At 48.5% G+C, this 27,473-nt stretch overlaps 1 protein-coding gene across 3 annotated transcripts in view; it reads left to right on the top strand.

Annotated features, from left to right (window-relative positions):
* Nucleotides 1–26,542, top strand: part of SLC19A1 (solute carrier family 19 member 1) — a 31,127-nt gene extending 4,585 nt beyond the window's left edge. For 2 of the 3 annotated variants that reach the window (XM_075318901.1, XM_075318899.1), the window contains exons 2-6: nt 2,534–2,797; nt 7,824–8,577; nt 17,714–17,906; nt 18,240–18,381; nt 25,631–26,542. In XM_075318901.1, coding sequence (XP_075175016.1) covers nt 2,555–2,797; nt 7,824–8,577; nt 17,714–17,906; nt 18,240–18,381; nt 25,631–25,810 — 1,512 coding nt within the window. In that variant the 5' untranslated portion in view covers nt 2,534–2,554 and the 3' untranslated portion in view covers nt 25,811–26,542. The remainder of the gene's footprint in view (nt 1–2,533; nt 2,798–7,823; nt 8,578–17,713; nt 17,907–18,239; nt 18,382–25,630) is intronic. The other variant, XM_075318902.1, reaches the window with a different exon arrangement.
* Nucleotides 26,543–27,473: the final 931 nt, after the last annotated feature.

Genomic DNA, 27,473 nt, shown 5'->3' with positions numbered 1-27,473 from the left:
CTCCCGCTCTCCATGGTGCTGATCGCTCCCGCGGTGCAGCATCCGGCCGGCGGTGACCCCCGCAGCAGCTGCTTCCGGGTCGGCTGTGTCGCGCATAATGAATATGCACGACAGTAATGAGCCGGCTCAGAAGCAGCAAGCTGCACGGGCTGCAGAGGACATCGCTGGACGCCGGGTGAGTGAAATGATTATTATTTTAAATGCACGTTTTTTTCTGGCACGTGTCTCATGGATCACACCACTGCGTGGTCCGTGGAACATCAGTGATGCCAGAAAAAAATGGACATGTCTCCGTGCAGCAATCACGCACACGCGGGTACGCTGCACGGAGACACGTGCAGTGAAAAATCACTGACGTGTGAGCAGACCCATTCACTATAATGGGTCTGCGTATGTCAGTGATTCTGGTACGTTTAAAAAAAAGCACAAACGTCCCAGAATCACTGACGTGTGAAAGGGGCCTTAAGTAACAAAAAAACTTTCAGTTTGTCAGAGTTTCTATTGTGTGTGTGAAGGGAAGTGCCCTCTGTAGATGGCCGAAAACATCAGATGGCTGACGATGGTCTCACTTGATTCCACAATCACAGAGATCAGCCCATTGCGCCTGTTATGTGTAAAGAAGCCGCTGCCAGACATTCCTGGCGGTGGATTATATCCCTGCAGAATAAAAGGATTGGCCTTTGAAATCCCCCCACCCCACCCCTTACGTCCCCCAACATGATCTTTTAGCCCACCCAGGTTTACCTACAGATTTTTCCTTCCCGTGTGAACAGTGAACATACCCTTGGAAGTATAGGCATGGGGGGAAAAAGTCTGTTCTAAAAAAAAAATAAAAATAGGTATCTGGCACATATGAGAAAGAAGCCATGTAAAATTAAAGCATTTGTTCTTCTCTTGCTCAACTGCACATTCTCCCATTGTGCTAAAAGGAGAAATTGGGCAGAAGGTCAGAGTGATTACAGCTGCACAGCAGTCCCGGAGTCACCCGATCGCAGCTTGTGGCCTGCACTGGGATGTGACTACATAGTGGTAATAACTATAAACTGTGCTAAACCAGCGACATCCAGGAAGAGAAGTAATGGCAAGCAATAAATATAGTCCTAGTCATTGGTTTTGTTTATGCGAAATTGCAAAATCAAAAAATAATTGGATCAGTAAGAAAAGTAACAGCAAATGTTTAGTGACCCCAGATATAAAATAACAAATGTAGGGTTTTGTTAACGGATATTCTAGGTACAAAAAAAATAGATAGGCACGACATCGGTCAGTATACTTGTATCGAGTGAGGCGGCACCCATCTGGTCGGATAATGCCTGGGAGTCTGCCTATTGCATACTTGTGTGACCGCCATTTCCGGCTCTGACACGGGAGAATCCCCGCAGCGTATAGTGTGCACGATGCAAGAATTCACAAGTCTGCGGACACAGAGGGATTGCAGACTTGTCATTCTAGACTGGACAACCCCTTTAAAGGGGTTGTCCACTAGTTTTACATTGATGGCCTATCCTTATCCTAGCCTAGCCTATCATCAATGTCACCCGCACTCCCGCTGATCTGCTGAGCTCGGTGCCATCGACAGGCAGCTGGAACTGCTCAGTTCCGGAACTGCTCCATCTTCTGCTAGTGACCACGGATGGAAACTACACAGTCACCTCTTATTGAGGTATAGGAGGCGAATGTGCAGTACCTGGCCGCAGCCACTATGAGTAGATGGAGCAGAACTGGAGATGAGCGGTTTCTGCTGCCAGCACAGAAAACAGCAGATCGGCTGGGGTCCGGGGTGTCGGACCCCGACTGATCTGACGTTGATGACCTATCCTAAGCAGGACTCTGCACACAACGACATCGCAAGCTGATGCTTGCGATGCCGAGCACGATAGTCCCTGCCCCCGTCGCAGCAGCGATATCTTGTGATAGCAGCCTTAGCGAACATTATCACTACGGCAGCTTCACACGCACTTACCTGCCTTGCAACGTCTATCTGGCCGGCGACCCGCCTCCTTATTAGGGGGCGGGTCGTGCGACATCACACGGCAGGCGGCCAATAGAAGCGGAGGAGTGGAGATGAGCGGGACGTAAACATCCCGCCCACCTTCGTCCTTCCGTATAGCCGGCGTGAGCTGCAGGACGCAGGTAGGAGATGTTCCTCGCTCCTGCGGCTTCACACACAGCGATGTGTGCTGCCGCGGGAGCGAGGAACAACATCGTAACATCGCGGCAGCGTAATTATGGATTTCCCACACACTACACCGATGATACGATTATGACGATTTTGTGCTCATTAATCGTATCATCTAGGATTTACACACTACTATGTCTGGTGCGACGCCGGAAGTGCGTCACTTTCGATTTGACCCCTCCGACATCGCACATGCGATATCGTAGTGTGCAAAGTACCCCTAAGGATTGGCCATCAATGTAAAAGTAGGGGACAACCCCATTAACTAAAGTAACTTTGCATGTGAAGTTTTTCTATTGGGACAGTGAATAATGTAACTTTACTATAAAGGTAACATCTTATAATATTTGTCAGCCCACAGGGTACAATATCAAGATGGATCCAGACTGTGAAAAGAATGAGAAACTTGAACCTCCAGAGAAGGAGGAACATGAGCCTCCTGTGGAAGAGACGCCATCTCCATCTGAGACCCCGGCAGCGCCCCCCGAGGAGCAGAAAGGGTGGAAGTTTCTGCTGTTCTACCTATGCTTTTATGGCTTCATGACTCAGCTACGCCCAGGAGAAAGCTTCATAACGCCGTTCCTACTCAGCCTCGAAAGGAATTTCACCAAAGAGCAGGTATACAATCCATAATTTGCTGTGTGTTGTGTAAGGAAAGGATCACGTCACCTTTTTGAGTGGTTATTGACTCTTTGCTCCATTCAGGTCTGCATTTTCGGGATCCCAACAGTTGAACTCCACCGATCGGGAAGTTTTCCCTTATCCAATAGATGGGGTTCAATATCAAAACTTGATACAGTCCTTTTAAATTTGTCATCTTGGGTCTCCCCTAATAGAGGGTAAAGCAAAGTGTCATCCTTTTATTAGGCTGGGCTCAGGCTAAGCTTACGCTATGTTTCCCGATGCTTTTCGCACTTCATCCTTCAGATCTGGTTCCATTGAAAGAAGCGGCCTTTCCACTGGGGTCATTGTTACCTCTATTAATAAAAGCTTTTTTGGTTTCTACTAACTTGTCAGGGCTACAGGAGGTAAATGAGTAAAGGCCCAGTCACACACAACGACTTACCAGCGATCCCAAAAACGATGCGACCTGATAGGGATCACAGGTAAGTCGCTGGGAGGTCGCAGGTGAGATGTCACACAGCCAGATCTTACCAGCGATGCAGGAACAATACAGGTGGCAGTAGCGACCTGTATAACGATCTCAGCAGTCACTGTGATCCTGTTACACAGTGTCAAACACAGCGATGTGTCCTGCCCAGCAGGACGTCACCTTTGAAGAAAATGGCCTGGACCATTCTGCAACGACTAGAGATCTCACAGCAGGGGCTGATCGCTGGTAGATGTCACACATAACGAGATCGCTAACGAGATCGCTACTGCGTCACAGAAACCGTGACTCAGCTGCGATCTCACTAGGTGTGACGGTACCTTAAGGTTGAAATCCTGGACATCCCCTTTGATAACATGGATGCTGGATGCATTACATCCCATTACACATTGTGTTTTATTTGCAAGCCTTGGCTAAATATTGTTCCAGCAAATAGACCTTTTGTCGGGTCCCCTGTTATATGGCAGCCCCCAATCCTTTTGTAGTGTGCACAGATAATGCAGACACTATGGCGAGGCCCACATCTGATGGTGTCACTTGTCCCCGGTTTCCGAATGCACAATGATTCATCAGAATTCTCCTGTAATAAAATGGCTTAGAAGTGTGCACAGGGATTTTCACACTTTACTTATTGAGGAATGTACTAAGCAGCAAACTGCTGTGAAAGCATGTGAACTGCAACCTTTGTCCAGTCCTTAACCCAGACATCAGTCATCCGGCCGCAAGCTTATGAGTTTAAGACTCGGGACTAGCTAGTTGTTAAAGGGAACCTGTTAGCTGAGAAAAGTAGGGTTGTGTCATAGATATATTCTCCCTACGAAAAAGGAATCTTGTAAGTCTGGAAATTATCTTCTTCGCCATCTCTGAAAAACTATGTGGGTAGTGGTGTCTGGGGTAATCGCTCCTTCAGGTCGTCACAATGAGCCATTTTTAGAGATCTAAAGAGGACCAACCACCAGAATTTTCATGTATAAACTAAAGCCAGTGCTATACTGGTGCTATCATACTGATTCTATACATACCTTTAGTTGTGAGATCGGATGTATAGTTTCTGAAATATAGGCAAGTAAAGTTTGTGAAATGCACTGTTATTTGATTGATAGCAGCTACAGAATATCTAATAGGTAGGTCGGGTTTTGCTAGTTATTCCTGCCCCTGTCTGCTGCCTGTCCTTCCTCCCCCTGTAATAGAGACAGGGGAAGGAAGGACAGGCAGGCAGACAGTGGGCTGGAGGGGCAGACAGTGGGCTGGAGGGACAGGCAGGCAGACGGGCGGGAATAACTAGCAAAACCCGACCCACCTATTAGATATTCTGCAGCACCTATCAAGCAAGTAACAGTGCATTTCACAAACTTTACTTGCTTGTATTTCAGGAACTATACATCCGATCTGACAACTAAAGGTATGTATAGAATCAGCATGATAGCTGCAGTATAGCACGGGCTTTAGTTTATATATGGAAAAACCTGGTGGATGGTTCTCTTTAAGGCCCTGTGCGCACGCTGCGGATTTTGCCGCAGATTTGCTGCAGAAAATGTGTCTAACATTGCTGCAGTCATTCCCCAGCAAATCCTATGGGTTTTAAAAAAATGCTGTGCGCACACTGCGGGTTTTTTTTTTTTTTTTTAAACCTGCGGATTTACCCGCGGATTTTCTGCTGCGGAATTAATGAGCATGTCACTTCGTTACCGCTGTTACCTGCGTTTTTTGCCATAGATAATCTTAAAAATCTGCAGGGACCAACTTGCGGCAAATCCGCATAAAAACCGCGGTAAACCTTCAGGAGCGTGCACTACTCCTCTGCCTCCCAGATTCCTGATTGCCGGGGTGGTGTATTTTTCAAGGGGGAGTCATTGAACCAGGTTGCCCTGCTGGTCCGAAGCATAGAGCAAGCTTTACACACTCTTACCCTGGAAACTGGCCACTCTGAGACCGCATGGGGGCCAGTTACCTTGACAATTAGCTCTACACTATAAAAGAAAAAAATCCTCCAGGATTATCTCTCCCTCTTCTTCTTCTTTTTTTTTTTTTTTTTTTTATACACGCGCCTTACAATTTTACCGATTTAAGAACTTGAGACGGTCCCTTTATTCATATACATTATATAGCTGTCAGGCAAATGATTCAGCCGTCAGCTATCCCTTTTCACTCCCGCTCGGCCAAGTGCTACTTTGTTCTCTTTGGCAGAGCCGCTGCCATCTTTTGCAGGAGAGTTGTGATGTGCCATGTGTAAGGTTGTCATATACACCAGAAATGCATTGGTGATTTCTATGGGTTTTTGAGGAGGATTCAACTATGTTCCTTTTAATGATCTCTTAATAAATATTGAACAATTTTTTTTTTTTTTTTTTTTTTTCGGGGATCTCTACAAGTCTCCCCAAAGGCGGTGCTGTTTTCCCTACTCCTCATGCTATCAAGCATATTATATTGAGCTGGATTTGAAAGGTCCACAGTGACTTTAGATGTATCCAAATCCCCCCTCACTATGGTCACATAGTAGGAACAGAAGCTCCTAGTGATCGGTGGGGTCCCAGCAGTCATACATATCCTGTGGGCGGATGCTAAGAGTCCATTGGAGGAATACCCCTTCCAATAAGAATAATTACTTCTCGCTAACATTTACCAACATCATCCAGCTTATGCTTTCTATTGTTAAAAGCCAGATACCACAATTGTAGCTTTTTTAACTCTGATTGCTAACATAAAGGGGCTGCGCACTAAAGTGATGGCATCTGACTAGGACATGCGATGACTTGCGGTTCCAACAGCCAGGGTCTCACAACGCTCCTGCCACCCACCGTGCAGGGAATTACACGTCCCATGGATGGTGCGGCGTTGCATTTACCACTACTACAGGAGAAGTGGCAAAAGGACATCCGTCTCCCCATTGTTTGGATTGGCAGGTGTCTGCCCCCCCCCCACCACCACCATCATCATGATATGGCAGATCCCATCCTTATATATTTATATAAAAATTAATTTCTGCTGACTGTTCGGTATTCACGGCCAAACAACCGGAGCAATGTGCACCAAATTTGTCACATAGGTAAAGGAGGGGCTTCTAAAGGCTTTACACCAGTTTCAACTCTCTAGAGCCTGCTTTACACGTTGCAATTTCGCATACGATATCGTATGCGATTTGCAACGCCCCCATCGTATGTGTGGCATGTTCAATTTGTTGAATGTGCCGCACATACGAGTAACCCCCGTCACACGTACTTACCTTCCATACGACCTCGATGTGGGCGGTGAACGTCCACTTCCTGGAGTGGGAGGGACGTTTGGCATCACATCGACGTCACGCGGCAGCCAGCCAATAGAAGCGGAGGGGCGGAGCTGAGCGGGACGTAAACATCCCGCCCACCTCCTTCCTTCCGCATTGTGGGCCGGGAGCCGCAGGAGGCAGGTGAGATCTGTTCATCGTTCCTGGGGTGTCACACACTGCGATGTGCGCTACCCCGGGTACGATGAACAATCTGACGTTCAATTCATCAGGAATGAACGACGTGTATGCGATGAACGGTTTTTCGTTCAATCGCAATTGCACGTCACTGTCACACGCTACAACATACCTTACGATGCCGGATGTGCGTCACTTACGACGTGACCCCGCCGACACATTGTAAGATATTTTGTAGCGTGTAAAGCGGGCTTTGGACATACCGATCTCCCCATATTCACAAAAAAACTAATATTAATTGCATTCTCTTCTGGACGTTTAGACATGTAAGATTTCTGTACATATTAAGGCATCAGATCAAGAGATAATACCAAACAAAACAGTTAAACAAAATAGACCCATGCGATGGTGGTTAATTCTACTAGTAACATTATATAAGGGGAACAAAAAACCCCAAAAAAACAGATCATTTACATGAGGTGTCAAACAACATTGATTAGCAACATGCAAACTGATCGGCAGTCATTTAAAGAGAACTGGTCACCATGTCAAACGTGGCCAGGTCTCCCTCTTATTTTATTCCCACTGCTCCCGGGTATTCCACTTTTTTGTTTTTTTATTAAATCCGGCACACGGATCCAGAGATATGGGCATTTTATTCAGAGCTAATTTTTTGTGCGGTGCAGACAGGGTAATAACGTAGAGCAGCCTACAGACTCACCCCAGAGGATCCTGTGAGCACCGCCCCATTAGTAAAGAGCATAAAAAGTAGTGCTAATTAAATGGGCCCAGATCTGTACAACCGGATGGCAAATTTAATCACAAAGCCTGATTGAGACAGCCGAGCAAAGCACCAAGTAGAGCGATGGCACGTGATGGGCCCCCGTCCTGTTCGGTCATGCAAGGGAGAGTATTGGACCCCCTTACTGTGACCTTGTATAGGGGCGTACAATATTATGGTCGTGACAATGTTCTTTCCTTGTACATGCCATAATGATGTTCTTATTGAGCTTTTGGTCACATTACCCTTCCTGTAATATTTAATCCCTATTTTTTTTTTTTTTTTTTTTTTCTTTTATTCTTGCTTTGTAAAAAACCTTTTACCTTTTTTCTTCCCTCTTTGTCTTTTGTAGGTCACCAATGAAATTACTCCGGTGCTGAGCTACTCCTACATGGCGGTTCTAGTTCCGGTTTTTCTCCTGACTGATTACCTGCGTTATAAACCGGTTTTGATCCTCCAGAGCCTCAGTCACATCTCCGTCTGGTTATTGCTCATCTTCGGAACCGATGTGATTGCAATGCAGTTCATGGAGTTCTTCTATGGCATCACCATGGCCGCCCGAGTTGCCTATTCTTCATACATTTTCTCATTGGTTTCTCCTTCCAACTATCAAAGAGCGGCCGGGTACTCCCGATCCGCTGTGCTCATGGGGGTTTTCTTGAGTGCCGTGTTGGGACAGATATGCGTTACTGCTTTCGATGTTCCCTTTCTGACTCTTAATTACATCTCGCTGGGCTTCATGTTGTTTGGACTGATCCTCACTCTCTTCTTGAGACGTCCCAAGAAGAGTCTTTTCTTCAATAAAAACATATCTAAGCAAGAAAATGGGATTCATCAGTCTGAGCTACAAAAGATGAATCCCGAAGCCAAAGTTGGTGGTTTGTGCAGCCGGTGGAAAGACTCTGTGTTTGTCCGCATGATCCTTGAACTGAAAGGAACTGTACATCATCCCAGACTTCGGATCTGGTCACTGTGGTGGATCTTCAATTCTGCCGGGTATTACCTTATGCTGTACTACGTGCAGATCCTGTGGAATGAGATCTATCCCACCACAAACAACCGCAAAGTGTACAATGGGGGGGTTGATGCTGCTTCTACACTACTTGGTAAGATTCCTCAAGAACATTTATGACATTTTTATCCTATGCATTAAATGTGATAAAATGTTTTCATGGTAAGTCACGGCAGCCATGTGCTCGGACAAGTCATTGCAAGCAACCTCAATGTTAAGGGAAAGTTTCTTGTATAAACATAAAATCAGCATTTTAATTTTTTTAGCAAATGCCAAATAGTTTGACTAGCCATAGTGGCGTATACTTCTGCTGAGCAGTCCGGCCCTGTGCTGAGCCCCCACATAGTGGCACATAGGCAGAAGTTCACTGGATGAGCCACTACCTTCCGGTTCAGCACGGTAACGGTTTGCAGACGGAAGTAGTCGGCCAGTTAGACTTTGAGTGTGCAGTGTGACGCCAGAGCAATGCCACATAGGCAGATCACTGTGCACACCCGAGGTCACAGTGGCTACCAGGGATTTGTGTGATTATAGAATGTTGGGAGGAAACAGTGGGGCACTACAGGGACTATAGATGTGCCTCTATGGGCATGATACTGGCTGTCTGGATTGGACTGCTTTCAGCATACTTGCAATTTTTTCCTCTATTTTCCACTACATTTTGTAGTAAATATAAAAGGTGGCCTTCAAAACTACAACTTGTCCTGCAAAGGTCAAGCTTGATGGGCAGGAAAAAAATGAAAATTGGCTGCAGTGGGAACGGAATAGAGATTCCAATCTAATGCATCTTGAGTTGTACTGACTTTACCCTATTAGAGCTGACACCTCTTCTCCCTGCAGCCTCTGCTCCCCCGTAGAGCTGACACCTCTTCTCCCTGCAGCCTCTGCTCCCCCGTAGAGCTGACACCTCTTCTCCCTGCAGCCTCTGCTCTCCCGTAGAGCTGACACCTCTTCTCCCTGCAGCCTCTGCTCTCCCGTAGAGCTGACACCTCTTCTCCCTGCAGCCTCTGCTCTCCCGTAGAGCTGACACCTCTTCTCCCTGCAGCCTCTGCTCTCCCGTAGAGCTGACACCTCTTTTCCCTGCAGCCTCTGCTCTCCCGTAGAGCTGACACCTCTTCTCCCTGCAGCCTCTGCTCTCCCGTAGAGCTGACACCTCTTCTCCCTGCAGCCTCTGCTCTCCCGTAGAGCTGACACCTCTTCTCCCTGCAGCCTCTGCTCTCCCGTAGAGCTGACACCTCTTCTCCCTGCAGCCTCTGCTCTCCCGTAGAGCTGACACCTCTTCTCCCTGCAGCCTCTGCTCTCCCGTAGAGCTGACACCTCTTCTCCCTGCAGCCTCTGCTCTCCCGTAGAGCTGACACCTCTTCTCCCTGCAGCCTCTGCTCTCCCGTAGAGCTGACACCTCTTCTCCCTGCAGCCTCTGCTCTCCCGTAGAGCTGACACCTCTTCTCCCTGCAGCCTCTGCTCTCCCGTAGAGCTGACACCTCTTCTCCCTGCAGCCTCTGCTCTCCCGTAGAGCTGACACCTCTTCTCCCTGCAGCCTCTGCTCTCCCGTAGAGCTGACACCTCTTCTCCCTGCAGCCTCTGCTCTCCCGTAGAGCTGACACCTCTTCTCCCTGCAGCCTCCGCTCTCCCGTAGAGCTGACACCTCTTCTCCCTGCAGCCTCTGCTCTCCCGTAGAGCTGACACCTCTTCTCCCTGCAGCCTCTGCTCTCCCGTAGAGCTGACACCTCTTCTCCCTGCAGCCTCCGCTCTCCCGTAGAGCTGACACCTCTTCTCCCTGCAGCCTCCGCTCTCCCGTAGAGCTGACACCTCTTCTCCCTGCAGCCTCCGCTCTCCCGTAGAGCTGACACCTCTTCTCCCTGCAGCCTCCGCTCTCCCGTAGAGCTGACACCTCTTCTCCCTGCAGCCTCCGCTCTCCCGTAGAGCTGACACCTCTTCTCCCTGCAGCCTCCGCTCTCCCGTAGAGCTGACACCTCTTCTCCCTGCAGCCTCCGCTCTCCCGTAGAGCTGACACCTCTTCTCCCTGCAGCCTCCGCTCTCCCGTAGAGCTGACACCTCTTCTCCCTGCAGCCTCCGCTCTCCCGTAGAGCTGACACCTCTTCTCCCTGCAGCCTCCGCTCTCCCGTAGAGCTGACACCTCTTCTCCCTGCAGCCTCCGCTCTCCCGTAGAGCTGACACCTCTTCTCCCTGCAGCCTCCGCTCTCCCGTAGAGCTGACACCTCTTCTCCCTTCAGCCTCCGCTCTCCCGTAGAGCTGACACCTCTTCTCCCTGCAGCCTCCGCTCTCCCGTAGAGCTGACACCTCTTCTCCCTGCAGCCTCCGCTCTCCCGTAGAGCTGACACCTCTTCTCCCTGCAGCCTCCGCTCTCCCGTAGAGCTGACACCTCTTCTCCCTGCAGCCTCCGCTCTCCCGTAGAGCTGACACCTCTTCTCCCTGCAGCCTCCGCTCCCCCGTAGAGCTGACACCTCTTCTCCCTGCAGCCGCCGCTCCCCCGTAGAGCTGACACCTCTTCTCCCTGCAGCCGCCGCTCCCCCGTAGAGCTGACACCTCTTCTCCCTGCAGCCGCCGCTCCCCCGTAGAGCTGACACCTCTTCTCCCTGCAGCCGCCGCTCCCCCGTAGAGCTGACACCAATTCTCCCTGCAGCCGCCGCTCCCCCGTAGAGGTGACACCAATTCTCCTTGCAGCCTCCACAGAAGTCATACATGAGGTCCTACTTGGCTGTAATTGGAAAGGATTAGTAGTATTAGGGCCAATAAAATTCCTCAGCGCATTTCACTTCTCTATAAAGAGGACCCATTTCATAGTTGTCATTTACAGTGCGGCAGCTTGTTAGAGGGAGTCCTTCTCTGAGCGGTGTCCACATACATGGGCTCTTGTGTGCGCTGTCACACTCAAGGCCCTGGTTAGGTTTGCATCAAGAGCTTGTGTGGTGGACAATGAAGGGCCGAATGTGGCGTTGGGGGAGATATTTGGTTGTGCTTGTGCCCATGTCTTTTAGTTGGGATTTCTACTATGGGAATGCTCATGTATCCACAATTTGTGTGATTAGTGGGAGTCCTATTGGTTGGAAACCCCACTGTTTACAAAGACAAAGGTCCCAAGGTGCCCTGTGTGAATGGAGAAGGGCTCATATAGGACCACTGCCCCGTTCACTGTCTTTTGGGTTCCCAGAGATACTTGAGCGCTGTACCCAAGTATTTTTGGCAGTCCCATAGACTTTGAATAGGGCAGTGGTCATAGTGGTCATGCATGTTTCCTTACAAGTTACCGTATTTTTCAGACTATAAGACGCACCGAACCATAAGACGCACCCTGGTTTTAGAGGAGGAAAATAAAATTTTAAGCAAAAAATGTGGTCATGACACACTGTTATGGGGCGAGGATCTGCTGCTGACACTGTTATGGGGTAATGTCCTGCTCATATACTCCCCATGCTGCTCATAATAAACCCCTATCCTGCTCATATACCCCCATCATCCTGGTGTATAGCCGCATCCTGTGGCACATAAAAAAAATAAAAGTTCATACTCACCTTACCTTACCTCACTCCCTGCAGCACCGCTCCTCTTACCATTTATGTCAGCGGCAGCGCCGCTGAGTGGAGCCGTCCCCGTTCCCCTGCAGCATTGCGATCTCCTCCTGTCTGTGCCGGTGGCTGCGTGTGGACACGTGCGCACAGCGATGACGTCATCGCTGTGCGCCCCGCTAGTCTCCACGCAAGTCAGCTGATCGGAGGAGACAGGAGGAGATTGCGATGCTGCAGGGGAATGGTGAGTAATGTGTACTGATTCACTGCCCCCCGCACTGATGATGATGTTCGGGGGGCAGTGAAGACAGCCGCACATGATCACTCCAGGCTGCAGTTGCCAGGGGTGATCATGCGGGCCGGCTGTTTATCCCTCGCCCATCACCTCGCCCACCTGTCAGTGCCGGCTTCAGTGCTGAGAGATGATGGGCGGGAGGATGGGCGTGCATATTAAATGAGTGGGTCCACGTGGTCACGGTAGGCTGCTACTGCCTGCTCGTGCCCCCGATGACCCGCAGCACCCTCATTCCCCGCAGCCCTATATTCAGACCATAAGACGCACCCCCCCACTTTCCCCCAACATTTGGGGGGAAAAAAGTGCGTCTTATGGTCCGAAAAATACGGTACATTAACACAGGGGAGTCATGGACCCTCTTGCTCATGAGCTCCCACCAATCTATCACCTAGTTTTGAATGTGGGAAAATCCATGTAATTACCCTCCATTTCTCCTTCCTTGATTCTTCACTCCTTTACTGAATTTTTCTTCAGGAAGAGAGTGACCACTGTCATTATGTGCTGCTGCAGAGAAGCTAGCTACCTTCCCCCAGCTCAGTTTTCTGCTCCGCTGTTGGTGGCTAGATACGGCTTAAAGCCCGCTCTGCTTCCCTCCGGTACTGAACAGCAGGGGACTGTGCATCTAAGGAACGCCCGTATATCACCTCTTCTTTATGACCTCCCGTAGGATTTGCAGCTTTGAATAACTGCTAAAAGGGTATTAAGAAATCAGATGGTGCAGAACGTTGGATCTATAAATGGCACCTTGATAAATTAAAGGGCTTGTCTCACGAACAAAGTTCATTTTAATCAATAGATCTAGGAATAATAATTTCCACAATTGTATGTGTTAAATGTTCCTGTACGGAGATAATCTTATATATGTGTCCCTGCTATGTACTGTGTAATGGATGCGCGTGATCATGCAGAGCTGCTCCAGTTCATGGTCGCCACTTACTTATCAGTTCCCCCTGGCTAAAGGTCCAGTCACACTAAGCAACATCGCTAGCAACATCGCTGCTAACGAACAACTTTTGTGACGTTGCTAGCGATGTTGCTGTGTGTGACATCCAGCAACAACCTGGCCCCTGCTGTGAGGTCGTTGGTTGTTGCTGAATGTCCTGGGCCATTTTTTAGTTGTTGCTGTCCCGCTGTGAAGCACAGATCGCTGTGTGTGACAGCGAGACAGCAACAACTAAATGTGCAGGGAGCCGGCTTCTGCGGAGGCTGGTAACCAATGTAAACATCGGGTAACCAAGAAGCCCTGTCCTTGGTTACCCGATATTTACCTTTGTTACCAGCCTCCGCCGCTCTCACTGTCAGTGCCGGCTCCTGCTCTGTGCACATGTAGCTGCAGGACACATCGGGTTAATTAACCCGATGTGTGCTGTAACTAGGAGAGCAAGGAGCCAGCGCTAAGCATTGTGCGCTGCTCCCTGCTCTGTGCACGTGTAGCTGCAGCACACATCGGGTAATTAACCCCATGTGTGCTGTAACTAGGAGAGCAAGGAGCCAGCGCTAAGCATTGTGCACTGCTCCCTGCTCTGTGCACATTTAGCTGCAGCACACATCGGGTAATTAACCCGATGTGTGCTGTAGCTAGGAGAGCAGGGAGCCAGCGCTAAGCATTGTACGCTGCTCCCTGCTCTCTGCACATTTAGCTGCAGCACACATCGGGTAATTAACCCGATGTGTGCTGTACTAGGAGAGCAGGGAGCCAGCGCTCAGTGTGCGCTGCTCCCTGCTCTCTGCACGTGTAGCTGCGTGAGCTGGTAACCAAGGTAAATATCGGGTTGGTTACCCGATATTTACCTTGGTTACCAAGCGCAGCATCTTCCACGCGGCGCTGGGGGCTGGTCACGGGTTGCTGGTGAGCTCACCAGCAACTCGTGTAGCCACGCTCCAGCGATCCCTGCCAGGTCAGGTTGCTGGTGGGATCGCTGGAGCGTCGCAGTGTGACATCTCACCAGCAACCTCCTAGCAACTTACCAGCGATCCCTATCGTTGTTGGGATCGCTGGTAAGTTGTTTAGTGTGACTGGACCTTAAGAGCTGTGGAAAGTTATGATAAGTGAGTATACAGACAAAACAGCAGGGGCTGGTAGTTGCTGCTTTCTGAGGTAAGACAGTTTCCTGCCTGCCTGTCTGTTTTAGGACAAGAGTGAACATTTCTGCCACATCTCCAGCCATTTCAGCTCCTCATAAATCAAAAGCTCAGCGGCCTCCAGAGATCGTATGTCAATGGCTTTATGTATGATGAGCTCAGAGGTGCTGGAGGTGCAGCATGTGATCAAACACCTAGGGAAATGTTAAGGCCGCTTTACACACTGCGATATCGGTACTGATATCGCTAGCGTGGGTACCCGCCCCCATCTGTTGTGCGACACAGGCAAATCGCTGCCCGTGCCGCACTACATCGCCCAGACCCCTCACACTACTTACCTGCCCGGCGACGTCGCTGTGACCGGCGAACCGCCTCCTTTCTAAGGGGGCGGTTCGTTCAGCGTCACAGCTGCGTCACTGAACCGCCGCCCAATAGAAGTGGAGGGGCGGAGATGAGCGGGACGTAACATCCCGCCCACCTCCTTCCTTCCGCATAGCGCCCGGGAGGCAGGTAAGGAGAGGTTCCTCGTTCCTGCGGTGGAACGAGGAACAACTTCGTTACTGCTGCAGTAACGATTTTTGAGAATGGACCCCCATGTCACCGATGAGCGATTTTGCACGTTTTTGCGACTATGCAAAATCGCTCATAGGTGTCACACGCAACGACATCGCTAATGCGGCCGGATGTGCGTCACCAATTCCGTGACCCCAACGACTCCGCATTAGCGATCTCGTAGCGTGTAAAGCCCCCTTTAATCTTAGAAAGCAGCAACGGTGAGCCCCTGCGGCTTCATCTGTGTACTCGCTTATCATGAATTACTTGGAAAGAGAAGACTGGAAAGTATAAAGCAGAAACAGAGGAGGTTGTACTAGTCAGGCACAACGCTGATGGAGGTAAGGAAGGTGTCCACAGGGCTGCTAAACCATCACCCATCCCAATGCTGAGGCACCAGAACAAGAGAGTATCCGGGACTGGATAGAACGACGTTCTGTCCCCTTCATCAGAAAACTGTTCATAGTTCTAAACTCACATGACGGATGTGATAACTTTCATCCACTTAACCCTTTCCTGACAGAAAAAACAGACATCATTGTATGCCAAAGGAAAAGGCACATATTCATAGAATAACCGTGTCATATAAATATTGCAATAGAATTAAAAAATTATTACAGTGTATAGATAGAGAGATAGAGATAGATAGAGATATATATATATATATATATATATCTATACACTGTAATAATTGTTTAATTCTATTGCAATATTTATGACACGGTTATTCTATGAATATTATATATATATATAATGTATATATATATCAGTACAGACCAAAAGTTTGGACACACCTCATTCAAAGAGTTTTCCTTATTTTCATGACTCTGTAAATTGTAGATTCACATTGAAGACACCAAAACTATGAATGAAAACATGTGGAATGAAATACTTACTTAAAAAGTGTGAAACAACTGAAAATATGTCTTATATTCTAGGTTCTTCAAAGTAGCCACCTTTTGCTTTGATTACTGCTTTGCACACTCTTGGCATTCTCTTGATGAGCTTCAAAATGTAGTCACCGGAAATGGTTTTCCAACAGTCTTGAAGGGGTTCCCAGACATGCTTAGCACTAGTTGGCCCTTTTGCCTTCACACTGCAGTCCAGCTCACCCCAAACCATCTCAATTGGGTTCAGATCTGGTGACTGTGGAGGCCAGGTCATCTGGCGTAGCACCCCAACACTATCCTTCTTAGTCAAATAGCCCTTACACAACCTGGAGGTGTGTTTGGGGTCATTGTCCTGTTGAAAAATAAATGATGGTCCAACTAAATGCAAACCGGATGGAATAGCATGCCCCTGCAAGATGCTGTGGTAGCCATGCTGGTTCTGTATGCCTTCAATTTTGAATAAATCCCCAACAGTGTCACCAGCAAAGCACCATCACACCTCCTCCTCCATGCTTCACGGTGGGAACCAGGCATGTAGAGTCCATCCGTTCACCTTTTCTACAAAGAGACGGTGTTTGGATCCAAATTGGACTCATCAGACCAAAGCACAGATTTCCACTGGTCTAATGCCCATGCCTTGTGTACGGTACTTTAGCCCAAACAAGTCTCTTCTGCTTGTTGCCTGTCCTTAGCAGTGGTTTCCTAGCAGCTATTTTACCATGAAGGCTTCTGCACAAAGTCTCCTCTTAACAGTTGTTCTAGAGATGAGAAGGTGTGTCCAAACCTTTGGTCTGTACTGTGTGTATATGTATGTATGTATGTATGTGTGTGTGTATATATGTGTGTGTGTGTGTGTGTGTGTGTGTATGTATATACTCACAGTTAGGTCCAGAAATATTTGGACAGTGACACAAGTTTTGTTATTTTAGCTGTTTACAAAAACATGTTCAGAAATACAATTTATATATATAATATGGGCTGAAAGTGCACACTCCCAGCTGCAATATGAGAGTTTTCACATTCAAATCGGAGAAAGGGTTTAGGAATCATAGCTCTGTAATGCATAGCCTCCTCTTTTTCAAGGGACCAAAAGTAATTGGACAAGGGACTCTAAGGGCTGCAATTAACTCTGAAGGCGTCTCCCTTGTTAACCTGTAATCAATGAAGTAGTTAAAAGGTCTGGGGTTGATAGATATAGATATATATATATATATATATATATATATATATATATAATATATATATATATATATATATATATATATATATATATATATATATATATATATATATAAATAATAATATTATAATATTACACACAGACATTCTGCCTTCTAGTAACCATAAAATTACTATTGTCTCGTATTCTCTTCATAGTCTACCTTCCGGGGACGGTCTGGGTCATTATAAAACTCCAAAATAATTCCCTATTCGTTAATCTGTTAAACCTAATTAATTTTAAATAATTGCAAGGCTTCAGGGTTTCTTTGATTTGTACATGAATAAATGTCTAGATAGACTGTAATTAAAATTCCATGCTATATATTCGATCTATGTTTGTTCTTTCTAATACAAACAGGTAGCGTAGTGCGTCCAATGTGTTGTATTTTACAGCAATTAAATTATAAAAGAGCTATTACAATTTAAAAACTGCTTGATTGCAAACGTTTCCCTGCAGTCTTGGAAATAAAACTTTTACAACCATGAATCGATATTTTGCAACATTTTCGATCCCCCACAACGGTAAGTTCCCATTAGTTCAGGAGGGAGAGTTAATTACTTGTGTACATAAGAAACCCAACCTGTTCACATTGGAATGAACAAACGTTCCTTGCCTCTTGCTATATGAGTGCTAGTAACTATATTTCTGCTTGTTTTTTTTAGGAGCGATGACGTCCTTTGCTGCTGGGTATGTGAAGATCCGCTGGAGCTTGTGGTCTGAATTGGTTATTGGGGTGGTCACTGCTTTCCAGGCGGGACTTCTTATGCTCATGAACACAACTTCCAATATCTGGGTGTGCTACGTGGCTTATGTCCTTTTCCGCAGTTCATACCAGTTCTTGGTTCCCATTGCCATGTAAGTTAGTTATTTGGGTTTTCTGTAACGAGAACTTCTTTAGATTGTAATGAGCATTTCTAGCAGACAGTTTGACTTTCTGGCTGAAAAATAAGTTTCTCACCTTCCCGACATAACACTTGTTGGTACGCCTCCTGTTGGGTGCCGTGGGGTAAGAATACAAGGTGGATGTCTGTCTCACAGGGCTCGGGGATACTAAACTTACTATATCTGCCAGAATGTCAGGTGGAGGATGCTAACAAGAAATACTTTAACAAGCGCTACTCCATCATTGAAGCTCTACAGATCTGACCGGCTTCTGTTATACATGATACCATTTTTCTTCTTTTTCAGTTTCCAGATTGCCAGCTCTATGTCTAAAGAACTTTGTGCTCTGGTTTTTGGAATTAACACTTTCTTTGCTACGATATTGAAAACGATCATAACCATTATTATCGCTGACAAGAGAGGCTTGGCTCTTTCTGTGCACCCTCAGGTAAGGTAGGAGCATTCCGCCACAGCCATAGATGAGATGACTTCTCTCCACCGGAGATCCAGCTCTGCCCGTCCTGCGGTGTTTCCAGTCTTTGTTGACATGCTGACAGCACATGATCTCTGCAGACAATCAGTGGCCGCAGTGGTCACCTCATCTATGCCAGACTTAAAGCCCTGCAGGAAGGTCATTGCTGGATTGCTAGGGAAGAGAGTAGGGGAGTAGTGATGTTTCTTTAACGTTCCTATGGGAGACCCAGACCATGGGTGTATAGCTACTGCCTCCGGAGGACACACAAAGTACTACACTCAAAACGTGTAGCTCCTCCCTCCTAGCATATACACCCCCTGCTAGCCAGTCCTAGCCAGTTCAATGCTTTGTGTTTCAGGAGGATCACACACACATGCATTCTCTGATTTTGATTTTTGATTTTTCCACTTTGGATCAAAGATTTGGAAGAAAAGCGGGTCCAGCTTGACTCCCGGCATGTCCCTTCTCACCCCACTGTGTCGGCGGTGCAGTTAAGGTTGATTTTCCAAGGCTGGAGCCTTCTCATGCCGCGCTCCTTCACCATCCCATGCTGGGGCTCTGGCTTGAAGTGGGAGCCAACACGGTTCTCACTGCTTTGCAGGAGACCGGTCTCCATCCGCAGCCCTTTTTCAGGATCCTGCTGGACGGAGCGATCACCCCCCAGGGACCTGGCAACCTGCGTCTCACAAGCTAAGTATATGAGACGTTATTACCACAGAAAGTGGTCTTTCCAGGGGTCCTTTATATTTATTTATTGGGGGAGTGTGTTTTTATGTTTGTGTTAACGTTTCCGGCCGGTTCTCCAGTTTTCACTGGAGAACCGCGCCGAGGGTGCCTGCACGCCGGCCGCATGTTTTACTCTAGGCCCCGGCTTCGCCTGAGGCCTAGTTTCGGTTTCCACTGTCTCTGCATGTCAGTCAGGCAGAGGGACAGTATGGCTCCGCCCAGCGGCTGTGCAGCACAGGGAAGGGACACTCCTCACTGAGGAAGGATTCCCTCCCCTGGCTACCTCATTTGCCGCTCTCAGAGTAGGCCCCGCCCCCTCTCCTCACTCCGGTCGCCATTTTCTCAGCGTTCTCTGTGCCTGCATAGGCACAGAGATTCCACATTGTGACAAGTGGGGGCCTGGGCTGAGGGACTAGAGGGCACAGACATGTCTGTTTAAGCGATCTGGCAGCCACAACCTCCGGTTTGTGCAGCTGCTTATTTTATCTGTTTATATATGCTGGGGGCCATTCTAGACAGAGCCCCCACCTCTGCAGCATGTCTCACAGAGCGAGGCTGCAGGCTGTTTTTATTATCCACTGCATGTAGTCTCGTACGGCTGTACCGAGCTCATAACCACTGTGGCCCCTCAGCTTGGAGGCTCATTAGTGGTCCCTCCAGCTGCTCCGGCTTCGGTGGCTGACCCCTGGTTTGGCTGGAATCCTATTTCCAGGGGTCGGCTGTCCCGGAATCTGCTGAGCATGCAGCCCCCTTCTCAGGGCGTTTTCTGCTACAGCTCGCTCAGCACAGCTCACAGAGGACTCTCCTTCTGGTCTCAGACCCCGTCCTCCTGACAGGGAGACGCAGGGTCCCCTGTCCTCCCCGTCCCGCAGCTCTGATTACGAGCTGTCTCACTGGACGAGGAGGATGTCTCTACCAGGGGCTCGGACGCTACTTTATGTACCATTGATCCGTCCGTAGGTGACGCAGATGCTAATGATTGGATTGCGTCCATTATACTTGTACTGGACCTCCATCCACCTGAATCAGGGGAGTATTCCCCGCTGGCAGAAAGGCATCAGTATACCTTTAACAGGACAAGGAGTGTGTTCCTTAACCACTCCAGTTTTCAGCCCACTGTGTCCAAGCCCACAGCCTGTCCTGTCAGACCCCAAAGCGGGGTTCTGCTGCCTGTTTCCCCCTCCCATCAGAGGTGGTCAAGGAGTGAGCTCATTCGCCAAGGGTGGTCCCTCCGGTGTCTAGACTTTCAGCCCGGATAGTTGTATCAGTGGCTGACTGCACCTCTATAAGGATCCCACGGTACATTAATTTTGTACTGGACCTCAATCCGCCGGAGTTACCTTGCCTAGGAGAACACAATGTGTGTTCCTTAACCACTCCAGTTTTCAGGCCACTGTGACCAAGCCCAGGGTCCGCTCTGACAGTCGCTTCCCATGAAGCGTGATTCTGAGGACTGTTTTTTCCCTGTCCACCAATGGTGGTCAAGAAGTGGGCTCATTCACCTCAGGTGGCTCAGCCCGGACCGTTATGTCAGTGGCTGATGGCTCCTCACTTAAGGTTTTGCGGTCCGCCCGGTTGTCCTTCTGGCCAAATCTGTATGGGGGCGGCAGGAGCTTCGTTCTCCTCAGATTTACAGCAGTGCGGTTTTTTTGTAGCCTTCTCTGCTTCTCTAGAGGAGATGCATTCCCTCACAGGGACTCTATGCCCGAAATGGTTGCCTGAACTTCCAGACTTCGGTCTTTTCATCCTATGCCATGTCTGCCATGCTGGACACCGCACGGCGGTGGCCTTGGCTACTTTCCTCGCTATCCGCAGGCTCCTGTGGCTTCGGAAATGGAAGGCAGATGCTTCTATAGAAGTTCCTTGCTGGGCTCCCTTTTGTGGGACCAGTCTCTTCGGAACCAACTGGATGAAATTAAGGAAGCTCTTGGCGGGGAGAGTTCTTCCTTGCCACAAACCTAAACCAGGGAACCTGTCCAGGGCAGGAATCAGTTGAGGTTTCGGTTGTTTCCGTTCCTCCATCTGATCGTTCCCTAAGCCCTCGGCCTCGTCCTCTAGCTCGGCCAAGGTTCATAGACCCAAATGGCGCTCGAAGCTGCGTCTTCAGAAGACCGCAGGAGATGCTGCCACTGAGTCAGCTTCCTCCGAGCTATCTAGCCACGCCAACAACGTCCTTGGTCGGTGGCAGGCTCTCTCCACTTGGCGACGTATGGTTTTAACACGTCTCCGTTCAGTGGGGGCGGGATTATATCTCCTAGGGCTACAGGATGGAATTCTATCCACCCGCCAAACAGATTTTTTCTGTCAACTCCCCCCGGCTCCAAGGCCGCCGCCTTCTCACAGGCCGTGGCATTTCTTGCAGGCCAATGGAGTAATTGTACCGGTTCCCGACTGGGAACGGTTCTGAGATTTCTGCTTAAATCTATTCCTAGTCCCCGAAGAGGGCGGTGCCTTCCGACCTGGATCTTTAGCTTTTCAAGCATGGTCAGGTGTGGCGTTTTCACATGGAGTCTCTGTCTTGTTCCGTGTGTTTTTCACCGGATCAATCAAGAACCCAAGGAGATTCCCTAGCAGCCATCGGCATCAGAGTTGCCTATCTGCAGGTGTCAATCGCAGTTTCACACCAGCGTTGGCTACGTTTTGCAATCGGAGTGGTCCAATTCGTGGCTCTTCCCTTGGGGTTAGCCACGGCCCCTCGAGTATTCTCATTGGGGCAGCTGTGATTAGGGTCCTGCACCTCTAGGGATTGGCAGTGATCTTTTGCCCTGGACGGTCTTCTTGTCGGGGCTTCGTCCAGTGCAGACTCTTAGCAGAGTGCTTCGCTCACTCTAACCAATTCGGGTGGCTTGTCATTCTGTCCAAGTCCACTCTGACTTCGAACCAGAGGTTCCCAGGGACGCAATTCGAGACTCTGTCGGCACTTGTGAAGCTGCTCTTAGTCGAACAGTAGTCCCTCCGCTGGCGGTCGACGTCGTTCTATCAGACACCGAATACAGGTGCTGGTCAGATGGTGGCATCAATGGAAGCGATTCCTTTCCCAGTTTCTCCTGCGTCCTCTGAGACTGGATGTTTTCCGCTGTACAAGCGAACTTCCTCCTTCCACGGGGGTGGTGGCTTCGCCACTGACCAGGGGCTCGTTTCAGTGGTGGCTTCGGCCACTCTGTCTCAGGGACGCTCCTTCCTGCCCCGTCCCGGGTGCTCCTCACCAGGATGCTAGTCTATCCGCCCTGGGAGCAGTATATCTCCACCGTGGAGCGCAGGGCGCTTGGACTCTGTCCGAATCAGCCCTCTGGATCAATGTGCTGGAAATCAGAGCTGTATTTCTAGCTCTCTAAGCCTTTCACCATCTGTTGGCGGCTAGGCACATTTGAGTCCAGTCGGACAACGTGACAACGTTTTCCTACATCAACTTCCAGGGCGGGACACTCAGCCGCCTGGCAATGTTGGCGGCTCAACGCATTCTTCAGTGAACGAGGGACTCCTAGTCCACCGTATCCGCAGCCCACATCCTAGATGTGAAAACTGCGAGGCAGACTATTTCAGCTGTCCAACCGTGGTCCACGATCCTCAGGTTTTGCGGCAGACGCACTGGTTCATGTTTGGTCCCAGTTTCGTCTCTTTTACGTGTTTCACCCTCTAGCTCTTGTCCAGAGTCCTGCGCAAGATCAGTAAAGAGGGCCGTCGGGTCATTCTCATTCTCCAGACTGACCCAGGCAGGCTTGGTACCCTGACCTGCTCCATCTGTCCGTTGGGTTGCCATGGCATCTTCCGGACCGTCCAGACCTTTTCTCAAAAGGTCCGCTTTTTCCGCCAGAATTCTGGACTCTCTGACGGCGTAGCTCTTGAGTCCTGGATCTTGACGACTTCTAGTATCCTTCCTGAAGTCATCTCCACTATGACTCGAGCTCCAAAGTGTCCTTTGACCTTTTTGGCCTTGCCGACCCTCCTGTCCCTTCCACAGTCAGGTCTACAGCTAGGACTATCCCTCATTAAGGGACAGGTCTCGGCTCTGTCAGTGTGTGCCAGCGGCGTATCGTCCGGCTGGCTCCGGTGCACTCCTTCAAGGGCGCATCTCACATCATTCCGCCTTTCTGGCGGCCTATGGAGCCCTGGGACCTTAATCCGGTCCTCACGGTTCCCAGAAACCCCCCTTTTGCGCCTCTTAGGGAGGTTTCTTTGTTTCATCTTTCACAGAAAGTAGTCTTTCTAGTGGCCATAATTTCCCGCCAGAGAGTTCTGGCTGCACTCTCTCGGAGTCACCCCCTTTTTTGGTCTTTTGCATCAAGACAAGGTGGTCTCCGTCCGACTCCGGACTTTTTCCCTAAGGTGGTTACTGCTTCCACCTTATCCGGGGCAATTTTCCTGCCTTCCTTTTGTCCGGCTCCTGTTCATCGCTTTGAGGAAGCGTTGCATCTCCTGGATCTGGCGCGGGCGCTCCGGATCTATGTGTCCCGCACCGCCGTTATTAGGCGGTGCACCTCTCTCTGGTGCTGACCACTAGTCAGCGTAGCGGTCTCTCGGCATCTAAGCCGACCCTGGTTCGTTGGCTTAGGTCGGCCATTTCCGATGCCTACAAGTGTACTCCAGTGCCTTCCCCGCCGGGGATCAGGGCACACTTGATCAGACCTGTCGGTGCCTTTTGGGCTTTCAGGCACCAGGCTACGGCTCAGTAGGTCTGTCAGACTGCAGCTCGGATTAGACTGCATCCTTTTTCGAAGCACTACCCAAGGCATGCTCATGCTTTGGCAGACGCGGGCTTGGGCAGACGCATCTTTCAGGCGTCTGTCGCCCATTTGTGAAGTTAGGTTTCGCCTGCTTCTCAGTTGTCTGTTTATTCCCACCCATGGACTGCTTTGGAACGTCCCATGGTCTGGGTCTCCCATAGGAACATTAAAGAAAAAGAGAATTTTGTTACTTACCGTAAATTCTTTTTCTTGTAGTTCCGTCATGGGAGACCCAGCACCCTCCCTATTGCCTGTTGGCAGGTTTCTTGTTCCGTGTGTCTTCACCGGCTGTTGTTGTTGTAGACAGAGGTTCCGGTTCTTCCGGGTTTTACTCTGTCTCTTCTTGTGGGTGGATGTCCTCCTTCAGCTTTTGCACTAAACTGGCTAGGACTGGCTAGCAGGGGGTGTATATGCTAGGAGGGAGGAGCTACACGTTTTGAGTGTAGTACTTTGTGTGTCCTCCGGAGGCAGTAGCTATACACCCATGGTCTGGGTCTCCCATGACGGAACTACAAGAAAAAGAATTTACGGTAAGTAACAAAATTCTCTTTTTTTGCTGTATACAATATTGACAGCCACTTTTACAAAAGTTGGAAACCCCCCTTTTAAATTCTAATATGCTGCAGTCAATTTTAGCGACAGAAGCTAAAGTAGTTATCCCATTGGGGCCTTTGATGTGATCACACAGATTGCTAATGGGTTGTATTGGCAGCTTGGACCCAACATATGAACCCTATTTCAGCCATTGAGGTGAGCCTTGAAGTATTGCAGAATAATATACAAAAAATCAAATGATCAATTTTTCTAGGCTCATGGTGTTAAAGGGAACCTGTCAGCAGGTTTTTCCCTTATGAACTGTGGCCACCACTAGTGATCCCTTATATACAGCATTCAGAAATACTGTATATAAGATGCCAGGCCGCTCTGTATAATATAAAAAAGACCATTAAAATACTCACCTAGGAGGCAGTCCAGTCCGATGGTGTCGCTACTCTGTCTGGTGCCACCTCCATCTTGTGCAATCGATGCCCCCTTTCCAGTCCCATGTGGATGATATGTCCTACATCATCCACACAGAGGCCTCCATTGCGCTCCTGCGCAGGCACACTCCTCTCTGCCCGGCTGAGGGCAGATCAAAGTATTGTAGTGCGCATGCGGTCTTTGACCTTTACTCGTGTCTGCGCATTACAGTACTTTTGCTCTGCACTAATCAGGGTACATCAAAATGCGTAGGAGTGCAATGCCGGATTCTGTGTGGATGACGTAGGACGCATCATCCACGTGGCAACTGCACAAGATGGGGGAGGTTCGGGACTGAGAGCAGCAGCAACCATCAGACCGGACCGCCCTCTAGGTGAGTAGAATAAAGGTGTTTTTTAAGTTATACAGAGTAGCCCGGGCTCTTGTATACAGTATTCTGGAATGTTGTATATAAGAGCTCAGTGGTGGTGGCTGCAGCTTATAGGGGACAAATTTGGTGACAGGTTCCCTTTTTAAGAAAAAAAATCAATTCTTAATTAATCATTCTTGTCCTGTTAGACAACACCTGACTTTTTCTGCAGCTAAAGTAATTGATCACATTGGAGCATTGTCCCAATATCATGGCTATTCCTATAGGCTCTCAGTCCCACCTCTGCCATGAGAAGGAGGTCTCCTGGCCCCAATGGCAACTTGTTGTAAATAAACAACAACCCTTGCACATAGAGTTGAGTTTATACTACCGATTACATTGGCTGGTTTTTTTTGTCTGACGCTGTGTTTTTGTCTTCCAGTTTTATGTGTATTTTGGCTACTTCACGATCTTGGCTGTGTTGTACCTCTCCGCTGCAGCCTGGGTTATCATCAGATACAAACGAGAAGACCACGCTGAAGAAAACGAACAGACTAAGTCAAAGTCAACACCTGAACAGAAGGTGGAGACAGATAAATCCGCGGTGGAGTCACACGCATGAATTCAGTCTGTGGCCAAAAATAGGTGAACAGTGGACCAGTACTAGCACTGGGCTGTGCTGTGTGCAGCGGTACTGCGCTTAGGAGCCAATCTGTAGGCATTATGAGACCTAGATGTGGTAGTATCTGGATACAATTTGTAAGTACACGCTGTGATCTCGCCCTCTAGTACAACATTGGTGTCGGAGGGTGATGGCAAACAAGGTGGCTTTGACCCTTGAAAGAAGGACCTAGTTTACTGAGGCTGATGAGTGCATATTTTAGACTAAGAATCTCAGGGTTTTTGCTTTGCCAAAATACAGAGATTTTTTTTGATCCTCGATGTGAGAAATTTTAAGGTTTTTTTTCGGTTAGCACTAGAAATAATGACTTCACCACCCATCACAACTGTGAAGGACGCCACAATCACTGGAATATAACACAATTAATAGACGTTAGAAACGAATGACATAAGAAGCTGGATTCCGAGACGGATTTCCGGATTGTACACTGAACCACGACTTGCATAGAGGATAATCTGTGGACCCTTCATTAGACTTAAGGACGAAGGGGGGCGATTATTTTTGCATGATGTGCAGTATTAAAACCTAATGATGGGCTCACTCTGTGGGTATAAAAGTGCACTTACGATTTTTATTACTACATATTTGTATATAATGAGTTGATTTGATGAACATAGTTTTGGTAAGATGTGAGCGGTACATTGTTTGCTGAACCTTTGGACCAAAATAAACGATGAAAAAAAGCATTAGTTTTTCTGCTCATTTTTTTTTTAGATGAGTACTATAGAACCATCATGTTCTTATTACATTTACTGCAATCACGACTATTAGGCCCTGTGCACACTTGCCGGTTTTTGCCGCGGATTTCCTGCGGTTTTGCTGCATGTTTTGCTGCATGTTATGTTCATAACATCTCTGCAGTGAATCACCAGCAATACCTATGGGAAAAAAAAATGCTGTGCGCACTATGCATATTTTGACAGCTGCATGTTTTGCTGCGGCATTTCATTCCATTGCCTGCAATGTTATCGTGAAATCCCGCAGGGAATAACGCAGGTAGCAAATTCTGTGCGGTTGATTGCGTTTTCCTGCGTTATTCCCTCCAGTATTTCGCGGTTTACTGCGGTAATGTTCATCGCTGCCTGCGGTTTGCAGGGAAGTGATGTCATTATGACAGGAAGAGGAAGCTGAGCCGAGAGTAAACACACACACATTAGACACACACACACATTAGACACACACACACATTAGACACACACACACATTAGACACACACACACATTAGACACACACACACATTAGACACACACACACATTAGACACACACACATTAGACACACACACACATTAGACACACACACACATTAGAGACACACACATTAGACACGCACACACGCACACACACACATATACATACATATATACATATATATATATATATATATATATATATATATATATATATATATGCAATGCACATAGAAATCAAACGGACATATAGAAAAAAAAAAAACCACATGGGCTCCGCCGTATTTTTACCGTCCAGCCGAGGTAAACACACAGCGGCGGCCCGGTATTCTCAGGCTGGGGAGGGCGAGGGCCAGGGCCAGAGTTAATGTCCCCCTCCCTCCCGCAGCCGAGAATATCAGCCCACAGCTGCCCC

This window comes from Anomaloglossus baeobatrachus, chromosome 7, assembly GCF_048569485.1.
Source record: "Anomaloglossus baeobatrachus isolate aAnoBae1 chromosome 7, aAnoBae1.hap1, whole genome shotgun sequence".
In the NCBI taxonomy this organism is placed as follows: domain Eukaryota; kingdom Metazoa; phylum Chordata; class Amphibia; order Anura; family Aromobatidae; genus Anomaloglossus; species Anomaloglossus baeobatrachus.
The sequence above is the reverse complement of the archived record's forward strand: the minus strand, read 5'-3'. Positions and strand labels throughout refer to the sequence as shown.